This window comes from Diabrotica virgifera, chromosome 5 (assembly GCF_917563875.1).
Source record: "Diabrotica virgifera virgifera chromosome 5, PGI_DIABVI_V3a".
Lineage (NCBI taxonomy): Eukaryota > Metazoa > Arthropoda > Insecta > Coleoptera > Chrysomelidae > Diabrotica > Diabrotica virgifera.
Genome location: NC_065447.1, coordinates 40,810,565 through 40,823,424, shown reverse-complemented (window position 1 = coordinate 40,823,424; position 12,860 = coordinate 40,810,565). Strand labels below are relative to the sequence as shown.

General features: G+C 33.3%; 1 protein-coding gene across 3 annotated transcripts in view; it reads left to right on the top strand.

Annotated features, from left to right (window-relative positions):
* The window catches only part of LOC126885699 (uncharacterized), a 56,742-nt gene that overhangs the window by 10,087 nt on the left and 33,795 nt on the right, over window positions 1–12,860 (top strand). For all 3 annotated transcript variants that reach the window (XM_050652413.1, XM_050652412.1, XM_050652411.1), the window contains exon 2: window positions 7,806–7,933. In XM_050652413.1, coding sequence (XP_050508370.1) covers window positions 7,806–7,933 — 128 coding nt within the window. The remainder of the gene's footprint in view (window positions 1–7,805; window positions 7,934–12,860) is intronic.

The following is a 12,860-nucleotide window of genomic DNA, read 5'->3' as shown; positions in this document are numbered from 1 at the left end:
TCAATAACTTTTATAATAAATGTAATCAATTTACTTTTAGGGATTTTCCATTATTTTAAAGGGTCCTTACTTTTTATTATTTCACTGCATATACAATCCATAAATTGGATTATAAAATGTAGATACTTAAATAAAATCTGTTCAATTTTCACCTATTAATATTTGTAAACAATTGAAATATGATTTATTAAAAAACAAATGTTCACTTGATTTCTACTGGTCATATAAAACTATTTTTTCTTTTTTAATATATATTTTTTATTATATATTTATCTTAATAATATACTTTATTTAATAAAATTTACAGAATTCTTACGAAATAATTGTAAAATTCAATAATTAAAAAAAATGTAATCAATTGATTTTTCCATGATTTTCTATCATTTTAAAGGGTCACAACTTTTTATTATTTCACTGCATAGGCAGTTCATAAACTGGATCATAAAATGTAGATTCTCATATACAATCTGTTCAATTTTCAGCTCTTAGTTTTTATGAACAACGGAAATATGATTTATTAAAAAATAAATGCGAACTTGATTTCTGTTTGTCATATAAAATTATTTTTTCTTTTTTTATATGAATTTTTTCATCAGCTTTTCATTGAGCCTACATGCAAGCACGGAACATAAAAAATATCTAAGTTATTCTAATTGTTTATAAGCTAAAAAGTCAGGTCTTTTTCAAACAGTATTTTTTAATAACAATTTCAATAAAATGCTAAAATTTTTTTAACATGTCTTAAAATTAAAGTCTCAAATAATCGACTGCGATCTGCTAAATATCTCACAGAGTCACTGTAGGGCAAGAACAGTTGTATAAACAATTGCTCTCTGGGATAAACAAATTGAATAACTTATAAACTATTTGGTCGATCTGGTTGAAATTTAGCACACGTAAATAACTCATTAATTGACATAATTTAAAGTCATTAAATTTTACGTCATTGTGCAAAAAATAAAGTTATTAATATTTATAATTTACTGCAAAAATGAGGGTTTTTTGCAATTATCTCGGTCAATTGTTTATATATTACAATATGCTTACCACCAAATTAAAGAACTTTTTAAGATCTACATTTATTTGAAACATTTTTCTCTAAAATGTACAAGAAACGTTTTATAGTCAAAAAACTGCTTTTTTCATTCTTTACAATTGTTAAAAAAAAGCAAAAGCTGTACGTCTTCACGGAATTATTATCAGTTATCCCTCATCTACCGTTTAAAACTTTGAAAACCCTGTAGAACATCTTTACGTGAAATCGATGATTTTTTTCCCTATTAACTGGGGTATATACCAGATACTTAGATATTACCTGTATATTTTCAAACAAGAATTAGTTAAAATAATATCCTACAATAAAACTAATTACTTATCATTGTCATATTATTATTTTCTTATTGAGACCGCTCTATTGGGGACCGCGTTTATGGGGACCGCTGAATTGGGCACCGCTGAATCGGGGTACCGCTGAAACGGGGACCGCTGTATTGAGACCGCTCAATCGGGGACCGCGCTTATGGGGACCGCTGAATAGGGGTGAAACCGTGAGTTTCACCCACTTTTGGGGGTGAAAAATATATGTTCGAAATAAGTCCGGAAATAGATAAAATGACTAATTCTAAGCAACTTTTGTTCTATAAAGTTTTTTCACCAAGTTAATACTTTTCGAGTTATTTGCGAGTGAATATGTTAATTTTTCTACAAAATAACCACGTTTTCAGAAGATTTTCGCAAATAACTCAAAAAGTAAGTATTTGGTCGAAAAATAATTGTTATCAAAAATATAGCACGTAAAAAAGTGAAAAACATGGTGTATATATTAGGTCACTATACCTCTAGTGGAAGCAGAGTATAGCTAATGAAAAATAGGTTCATATTCGTCAAATCGAATATTTTAACGTGCCACAACCAAGAAACAAAGCAATTTTTTAAGGAAAATTCATTTTAACTTTTTTAAAGTGTTTAAAAAATGCTTATTTTTGTTTTTTAAAAAAATCTTTTTAGCATCAAATGTAAACAAGTTACGCTCAATATAAAGTTGGTCCCTTTTTTTTTGGTAAGAAATCGAGAGAATCACCCTCTAATTAGAATTTCAAATGAACTTAATTGTTACCACTTTACAAGTTTTTTACTCGTGTATGTATTGATCATATGATCTGTAAGTTTCATCGGTTCAAAGTCCTTACTTTTGAAAGAGCTGTAGTTAAAAGGGCTTGAACGAGTCACTTATCATGAGTGTATGCAAATTTAGAAACACCGAATCTTAAACAATTTTTGTCTTACAAAAAAATAAATAAATACAAAATATTCAGACAAGTGAATCCGACTTTTTTTATTGTTTAAGATTTTTGGTATCTCTAAAAATTTTTAAGGTACTTTGAAAAAAAGCATTTTTTCAAAAATTAAATTTTTAAAAACTTTATTTAAAACCAAATTTTTTCAAAAATAAGCACTTTGAATCGATGAAACTTACAGATCATATAAACACAATATAAGTAAAGTAACTTGTGAAGCGGTAACGATTAATTTCATTTAAGTTGCTAATTGGGGGGTGATCTTCCTGATTTTTTTTTGCCAAGACAAAAGAGACCAAGTTTATTTTGAGCGTAACTTGCTTACATTTGATGCTAGAATTTTTTTTTTATAAAAACAGAAACAAAGATTTTTTTAAACACTTTAAAAAAGTTGTAATATATTTTCCCCAAGAATGCTTCACTATTTTGATATTTCACATTGAATTATTCTATTTGGGATTTTTCGAATATGAACCCATTTTTCATTAGCTATAACTCTGCTTTTGCTAGGTATAGAGACCTAATATATACACCGTTTTTTTCACTTTTTATATGCAATAGTTTTGCTAAGAATAGTTTTTCCGACAAAATGCTTAAGTTTTGAGTTATTTGCGAAAAACCGCCGAAAAAAACGTGGCTATTTCGTTGAAAAATAAACATATTCCCTTGCAAATAACTCGAAAATTATTGATTTGGTGAAAAAACTCTATAAAACAAAAGTTACTTAAAATTAGTCAGATTATCCATTTCGGGACTTTTTTGGACATATATTTTTTCACCCTCGAGATGGGGTGAAGGTCATCCCCAGGGCAAAAGCACACATCGGCGCCATATCACTTTTTTTCTTTGATATGTTAGCTACGCGTATGCCAAATTTCATCTCAATCTAAGCAGTTCTTTAAAATTTACAGCAAAAACCGTGAAATAATGTATGTACTAAATCTAGTATTTTCAATATTGATTTTAATACTTGTATTATAAAACTAGAAGAATTTATCTGTCTATTGTATGAAATACAGATTTCGAGTCTCCTAATGCTAATACTAGTTCCTCCCCTGCCTTTATTTGTCTTTTTATTATGTTTCTCAGTACAAAAATATTATGCGTTGTATGTCTGTTTTCTGAAGGACTATTTTTTTTAGTTTTTTTTTTTCAATATCGGCTATTATTTTAGTCGTTATTATTTTTTTAATACTTATTTATGATATAAGTGTTAAAAGTACACGATTAAGGCACGCATGTGAAAGTTTGAAGAATGAACGATAGCGAGTTCTGCAATTCACATCAGTGCCTTAAAAATGTACTTTTTAACACGCATATCATACAATATTTTTTCTAGAAACGTAATTACAGGACAATATCTACAAAAACTTTTACTTGAATTTGACTGACATTCCATTTTTATATTTTTTTGACATTACATCAAAATTGTCTATACGATCAATACGAACTGCAGTGCCTTAAAAATTTTTTAAAGCACTAGTGCCTTAAAGTAGCATTTTTAACGCTCGTATGGAGTGCTAAAAATTGCATTTTTAACACGGTTGTAGAAAAATACTTTTTCCGCAAATCGCCAGGAAATTTTGACATTCCTGTCAAAATTTCTTGAAGAAAAAGTCAGGACTTCCTTACTGTAAGGAAATGTCATTTCCTTACTGTAAGGAAATGATATTTCCGTACAGTTGTTAGTGTTCTACATAAATGATAGAAAACATTGTCAAGTTTGACAATTCAACCTCAATACGTTTCCATAGTAACCCAAGTAATTTTATTAGGAATTTCAAAGCACCATTTATTTGGGAATAAATTTATCGCTTTTTTTTTAAATCAATCAATATCTGTCGAATTTTAAACGATTTGCGGAAAAATAGTATGTTTACCTCGTAGGAAAAGCCACATTCCTGGACTCTGTGTTGCTAAGTCTCGGCTTGCGCCTCGACTTAGCAATCTTCACAGTCGTCCAGGAATGTTAAGCTTTTCCTACCCGGTAAACAATGTACTATTAATGCCACTTGTGCTAGACAAATTGCTCTATAGTTCTCCCAGTTGGTTCTGCCCCTTTCTTATAAATTGATAGAACAAGATTATTTTCCTAATCTTTTGGTATTTTGTGTTGCTTCAATGCTTCATTAAATATTATCCAGAACCAGTCTATGGTTTTTTCGCCAATGCAGTTGATCATTGTTGGTTCTATTCCATCCTCTTCTTTAGCTTTTCCGTTTATAATTCTTTCATGTACCTTCATGTAATCAGTTATTAAACAGTTCGTTTACTGATTTTAGTGGGATTTCTCCTCTCCTACTTTTATTGCCTTAATTTTAAGTCTATCTTTATCAGGTGATCCGCGGTTTATTTTCTTTAAAGCTGCTCTTACTTCTGACACTGTAATGAATGAGCCAGAATATTTCAGCTCCCTAATTTACGGGAGTCCTTACTCGTGTCGGAAAATTGTCTTGTGATCTTTGGCTGGTATAGAGGTCTTTACAAGACCCTGTAGTTATTTTCTGAATGTTGTGTTTATTTGTTGTTGCCTTTTCTCTTTGTCTATTAGACTGGTGTTCGTAAGAAATCGATCCACAAATCAATACTTTTGTATATACAGGGTAGCGAGAAAGTATGGAAACACGGTAATTTCTCGGAAACCGCTAAAACGATTTTTTATAGATTTTGGTGAGTAAAGGTCTTTTTATGCGGCCAATATTATAGTTGCAATTACATTGTTGTCAAATCTTCTGTTTTTCTGGAAATGGAATGAACTTTTTTATTTCAAATGGAACACCCTGTATATTTTTTGCGTTTTGGAATTCCTAAGGGACACTGATTATTTTTTATGTTATATTCCCTATACCTAAACGCCATAATTTCGAAGTTATTGCTACATTTATTAAGAAAATATTTTTAAACAAATTATAAAAATCAATTTTGATGGCACGGGCAGACATTATTTTAGATTCTTTGGATCATTGGGAACAAAAAAGGTCTTTCATTATTTTCCTCTAAAGCTAATCGTTTCCGACTTATAAACAATTTAAAACTGAAGAAATAACAAAAAATTACTATTTTCTAGGTTCAAAAATACAAGTAAAAAATATTATTTTTGAAACTGCGAAGTACTTAAATTCAAGTTCAAACTCCATTTTATCAGATACCGTTAAGTAATTTGGTCCCATTTTATTTTGAAACATTGTTTTTTAGTTGTTAATGTTGCCCGACCACTCATCCTCTCATATGCGCATTCATATATGTTCATTAACAATTAAAAAACACAATATTTTATAATAAAACGTGCCAAAAAATTCTTATAGAGAACTGATAGAAGAAGGTTAAGCTTGAATTTAAGTACTTCGTAATTTCAAAAATTGTTTTTTTACTTGTGTGTTTTAACCTTAAAATTCGTCATTTTTCGATTTTTTCAGTTTTAAATTGTTTATAACTTTAGAGGAAAATTACAAAAGACCTATTTTGTTCCCAATAATCCTAACAACCTAAAATAATGTCTACCCAGGCAGAAAAAATTGAATTTTCTAATAATTTGTTTAAATTTTTTTTAATAAATGTAGCAATAACTCCAAAATTATGGCATTGAGATATAGCGAATATCAGATGGTAAATAATCAGTATTTTTTAAGGACCTCAAAACGCAAAAAATATACAGGGTGTTCCATTTGAAATAAGAAAGTTCATTAGATTTCCAGAAAACCGGAAGATTTGACAACAATGTAATTACTACTATAATATCGGCCGCCTTAGAAGTTGCTTACCCACCAAAATCTATAAAAACCGTTTTAGCGGTTTTCGATAAATTATCGTGTTTCCATACTTTCTCGCTACCCTGTATTGTATATAGATTCGGGTTAGAAAATCCTGCGACGTTGTCCGATGCCCAATTGCCATCGCGTCCTATCATTACAATCGTCCTCTGTCAATCCTCGTTCGCTCATCGATCTTCGAACTTCTTCCATCCACGATTTCTTTGGTCTTCCTCGTTTCCTGTGTTCCGGTGGTATCCATTTTGCTACTTTCTTTGGTAGTCTTTCTTCTGGCATTCTTTAACATACCCATACCATATAAACTGTTTTCTATCTATGCAGTCGGTCACAGTTTCTTTTAGACCCATTTCTTCCTTAATTGTGTTGTTTCGAACCCTATCAAGTTTCGTTTTTCTAGCTGCTCTTCTTAGTGCATTCATTCTGTGGCTTCTATTTTCCTTATTTGATATTCTTTCAGATGCCAAGTTTCAGATCCGTACAGCAGTGTGCTTTTTATCATTGTGTCATATATTCTCAATTTTCTTTGTTTTCCTATTTCAGTACTCCATAAAATTCCATTCAGAGATTTAATTAATTTTCTAGCTTTATTTATTCTACTGTTTATCTCTGCATCATCCATTCCTTCTTTGTTAAAATTTATTCCTAGGTATTTACAGTCTTCACATCGTTTTATTAATTTATTGTTTTCCAGTTGCAGGTCAGTAGTTTCCTCTCCTACGCAGAGGTACACCGTCTTTTCCATGTTCATTATCAAACCCCATTTTTCAAATTCCTCATTCAATTTTTGTGTCATGTACTCGAGATCCTCTTTGTCATTTGCACATATTACTTGATCATCGGCAAATTGTATGGTATACAAACAAGTATCATCGTCCACCTGTATGCCCATTCCTTTGCATTTCGATTTCCACTGGTGGAGAGCTTTACCAATGTAGATTTTAAAAAGTGTCGGTGATATGCAGCACCCCTGTCGTAGGCATTTATTGACTCTGACTGGTTTTGATATTCTGTTGCCTAATTTTATCTGGGTTTCCATGTTGTTGTATATATTCTGAACAGCCTTTATGAGTGTATGATTGATTGAAGTTTCCTGGAGTACCTGCCATAGTTTCGAGATAGGTATGTTATCATATGCTTTTTCTAAATCTATGAATGTAAGTTGTGTTGATCTATTCCGTGCTAGTTTCTTCTCTATAATTTGTTTCAAGCAGAACACGATGTCTGTGCAAGATCTACCAGCTCGAAACCCGCTTTGCTCCTCTTCCTCTTGGTTTTTGTATTCGTATTCGATCATATCTCTGATTATTCTTCCATAGATCCTATTTACCGTACTTGTTACTGATAGCCCTCGGTAGTTATTGCAGCCTAATTTGTTACCTTTTGTATATATCGATGTCATGAAAGCTGTTTTGCATTCTTCTGGGATGCTTTCTCGATGGACGTACTTTGTGAATATGTATGCAAGAGATTTAAACAATTTCTGCGTTCCGTTTTTTTATCAATTCTGCTGATATTCTGCCGGGGCCGGTGAATTTTCCATTTTTAAGCTGTTTTACTGCTTTAGTCACTACTGCTACATCAACTAGTACTTGTTCGCCTTCTACACTTTTGTATACTCTACACAATTTAATAGCAATTTCGAGTGAATATCGTTTAAGTTAAGGTTGATATTAATAAAACAAATATTGAGTGTACTTTTTATTATAATATTTATTCAAAAAACTGTCTTGTGTTTTAGAGGTAAAGGTGTCTCCTGCTGACTATGATATACCATGTTCATTGGGAAAAGTATTTACTTACTCCTCGGAATGTCAAGGATATCACACGAAGAATACTGAACGATGTTCTTTAGGGGCTAAACAGTTGGTACGTTAAATAGCTTTTACTTACTTACTAAATCCGTGGCTTTAAAACCTTTCGTTGGTTGTAAAACATGCTTCCACTGTTCTCTATTTTGAGCAACCTCTATCCAATTCTCCATGCCCATAGCTTTTAGGTCTCCTGCTGTATTATCTCGCCCCCGGAGTTGAGGGCGTCCCCGTGGTCTTCTTCCAGTTAAGACTTCCTCCCACACCAGCATTACTGTTCTTTGGTCAGTATGTCTTCTGAGGTGCCCTGCCCATTGGAGTCTTCTGGATTTTATTTATTTTATGATGTTGGCGTCTGGTTCTTCGAGCTCTTTGTTAGTTCTTATCCTATATTGTCCTGATGCTTCATCCAGCACATACTCAAAGATCTTCCTTAGGATTTTTCCATATAGTTGTTTTAGGTCGTATACAGTAGGAAAAATTAAAGAATACCCATGAACGAACATATAAAACACGCTGTATTTTTCTGTCACCGTGTCACACAAAAAATTGGCCAGCGCAAGTACATGTAATAATTATTATTACATGTACTTGCGCTGGGCAATTTTCTTTGTGACACGGTGACAGGAAAATACAGCGTGTTTTATATGTTAATTATTATTACATGTACTTGCGCTGGGCAATTTTCTTTGTGACACGGTGACGGAAAATACAGCGTGTTTTATATGTTCGTTCATGGGCATTCTTTCATTTTTCCGACTGTAGTTGTTTTATACACTTGTATCTTCGTACGTCTATAGAGATGTGGGCCATAGAACAAGCTATTAATAATTGTAGAATAGGTTCGAGATATAGACAGCTTATACATAATATATATGAAAATGCAACTATGATAGTACAACTACACGAAAATACAAATCCCATCCCCATTAAGAGAGGCGTGAGACAAGGAGACGTAATATCGCCAAAGCTTTTCAACCTAGCCCTATAAGACGTCTTCAAAACGACAAATTGGTCAAACTATGGCATTAACGTTAATGGCAAGAAGCTAAACCACCTCAGATTCGCTGACGACATTGTGATTATAGCGAGCTCATTCGAGGAACTGCAAATTATGATAGAGGAACTCGCAGGCAGCTCCCAATACGTCGGCCTGAAAATGAACATGAGAAAAACAAAAATAATGTCAAACACGGATGACCCCAGACGTATAACTATAAATGGCAGTGAGATAGAAAAAGTACAGGAATATATCTACCTAGGCCAAATCCTGAAACTTGACAAAGAGAACCAAAGTGGGAAATTTCTAGGAGAGCAAGACTAGCATGGGCAGGATTTGGAAAACTTAGTTGGATACTTAAGAACCGCAAAATACCCCAATACTTCAGGAGCAAAGGGTTTAACCAGTGCATCCTTCCTATCATGACATATGGATGTCAAACCTGGACCCTAACCAAGGCAAATATGAATAAACTAGCCACAACAGAAAGAGCAATGGAAAGAGTAATGTTAGGTATACGACTGTCAGATAAAAAGAGAACCGACTGGGTAAGATCAAAAACAAAAGTCGAGGACATAACAACAAAAGTTGACAAACTTAAATGGAGCTTCGCAGGCCACACTGCTAGACAAAAAGACCAACGTTGGAATGCAACAGTACAACATTGGAGACATTACCAAAGTAAACGACCGAGAGGAAGACCACATATGAGATGGGTTGATGATATTAAAAGGGTAGCCGGAATAAATTGAAAATATGTTGCTCAGGATAGAGACCGATGGAAGGAGTTGGGAGAGGCCTATGTCCAATCGTGGACGATAGAAGGCTAAGAAGAAGAAGAAGAAGAAGAAGATCTTTGTACGTCTTGTTAGTTGTTTCGATTTTATGAGGTACTGGAAGGCAAAAGGGCATCTGTTGCCGGCCTGTATCCTATTGTTTATTTCTTGTGATCCGTCATTGCCTTCAGTTATTGTTGTTCTAAGATACTTATTAAATTATCTAACACGCTCAAAGTTAAAGTCATCAATGGTGATGTTCTGACCGATTCTGTCTCTGCTTTGATTATTGCGGCTGAGATAAATATATTTCGTCTTATTTTCGTTGATTAGGAGCCCCATCTTGTCTGCTTCCTTCATCCTTAATCGGGTGTTTCCTATTAAACCGATATCGCCTTCTTCTTAAAGTTCCCTCTCCTATCGGAGGTTGGATATCATAATAGCTATGGTCACTTTGTCGGTTGCTGCTCTGAATAGTAGTAATGAACTACAGTTAAACCATTCTCTAAGGTTTCTCAGCCAGGAGATGCGTCTTCTTCCTATGCTTCTTCTTCCTTGGATCCTTCCTTGCATAATAATTCTCAGCAACTCATATTTCTCTCCTATGGTAATGTGACCCAAATATTCCAGTTATCTAGTTTTTATACTTTTCATAATTTCTAGCTCCTTATTTAAACGTCGTAGTACTTCAACATTGGTAATCCTTTGAACCCACTGAATTTTCAATATTCTTCTGTACCACCACATTTCGAACATTTCTATTCTTCTTATGTGTTGCCTCTTCAATGTCCAAGCTTCCATTCCGTATAGCAATATATAAAATATGTAGCATCTTGGAGCCCTCAATTTGAGAGACAGCTGAAAGTCTTTGTTTGTAAGCAGTGTCTTCATTTTTATAAATGCTTGCCTTGCAGTTTCAATTCGGACTTTAGTTTCTTTTCTTTGGTCATTTTTGTCATCAACTCAGGTTCCCAGATATTTGTATGTCTTAAATTTTTTCTACTTGGGTTTGCTCTAACATTAACCTTTTATTTCCATGTTCTGTTTTTAAGACAATCATAAGTTTAGTTTTTTTCTTGTTTATTTTTAGTCCATATCGAATGCAATAATCGTTAATTCTATTTAGCAATTCTTGTAGCGATTCCAGGGTGTCTGCCATTATAACGGTGTCATCAGCGAATCTTATGTTATTTACTATTCTTCCGTTTATAGAGATTCCATCACTTACATCCGCTATCGCTTCCTGAAATATGGCTTCACTGTACAGGTTAAACAGTAGCGGCGACAGAACACAACCCTGTCTTACTCCTCTCTTTATATCAATATTCTCGGATTCATGTTCTTCTATCTTTATATTGGCCTTTTGATTCCAATACATATTGATGATAATTCGTAAATCTCGTCTGTCTATATCTCCGTTTTTCAATAATTCTATTAGTTTTTCATGTCGGACGCTGTCTAACACTTTTTCGAAGTCGATGAAACAGGAATAAATATCCAGGTTCATATCTAAGCATCTTTGAGAGAGGACATTAAACGCAAACAGTGCCTCTCTTGTTCCAAGTCCTTTGCGGAACGCAAGTATTGTTCCAGTCCAAATTGGGTATCATCTATATCATATTCTAGCTTTCTGTATAATCTTCCATGAATCACCTTTAGAAATATTTTGAGGGTATAGCTTATTAGTGATATTGTCCTATAGTCCGAACAATCTTTGGCAAATATTGTTTTTGGTATTGTTACAAAGGTGGACACCTACCATTCTTGAGGGATTTTTCAGGTTTTTATACTTCATTAAAGAGATCCAGTAGTACCGGTAAAGTTTCATCGTCTACTCTAGAGTCTAGACAGTTCAGTAATTTAGCAGGTATTTCATCTGGACCTACAGTTTTTCCGTTTTTTGCGTTTCGTATTGCTTGTTCGATTTCCTCCATTATCATCTCTGGTCGTGTTTCGCTGTTTATTTCTTCCGATTCTTGTCTATTATCCTCAAACAGATTTGTTATGTATGTCTTCTACTTTTTTAATTTCTCTTTGACTTCGATAATATTTTTTCCATTTATGTCTTTAAGAAGGCCATCTTTCTTTTTTCGCTGTGTATTTGCGATTTCTTTTATTTCTTGAATCACCAACAATATGTCATCTTTTTTGTGGATCTTATGATTTCGTTCCATTGCATGTAGAACTTTTCTATCTCGGCCTCATCTTTGTCGGCAGTAGGTGCATATATTTGGACAACGTTTATCTTTTTAGAGAATGTTTCTAACTGAATCATGATCAATCTTTCTGAGTAGGTGGTAAAACCAACGACAGATTTATTTGTCTCTTTGTCTACAAGAGACAGGCGATGTCGTCTGCAAATGCCAATAGTAAGTTTGGCCCTTCTTGATGAAATACTGTAGTCGGTTTTTCTTGCACTTCTGATTATGTATTCCAGAGCTAAGTTAAAGAGTTGTTGTGAAAGTGCGTCTCCCTGTTTTTGTCCATTGTTTATTTCGAATGTCTCCGAGCATTGTTGTCCAACTCTCACCTTACATCGTAACAGTTCCATACACATCTGTATCAACCTGACTTTTTTTTTTGGAAAGCATCGTTCCTCCATCCTTATCCACATTCTAGCCCTGCATACTTTATCAAATGCTTGGTTAAACTCTATGAACACCTGATAGTTATTGGCCCCACATATAAAATTATTATTTATGACCACACCGTCGAAACTTTTTGTACTTGTTATTTGGGTGGAGTCGGACAAATTTGGAACTTGGCGCATTATGGTAGTTTGTATGTCAAGCTGTCACGATGTTATCAATTTTATGAAAGAAAAAAAAATATAACCACATTGGTAATTTTATTTTAATCAATGGTTTTTATCATATAAACAGCGAAAACAATTTTGTCGTACAAAAATATTGGCCCATATGACGCGTTGGAAACGCTAAATAATATGTCAAATTTATAAAAATAATAAATCTGTTACCACATGGCCAATTTTTCAGAATATACCATAAAACATTTTTACACTAATGTGGTAACCTTGTCGGACAATTTTCACGGGGCTTATGTGCAGTAGGATGCGCCGAAGATGTCAATTTCCTGGAATTTTTTTATTTACACCATTTTCCGACAAAAATAGGAGGTTATAAGTAATTATATTCTAAATCAAAAAATCTAAGTGTCCTACAAAAATATTGGGGCAAATCGACAGTCGG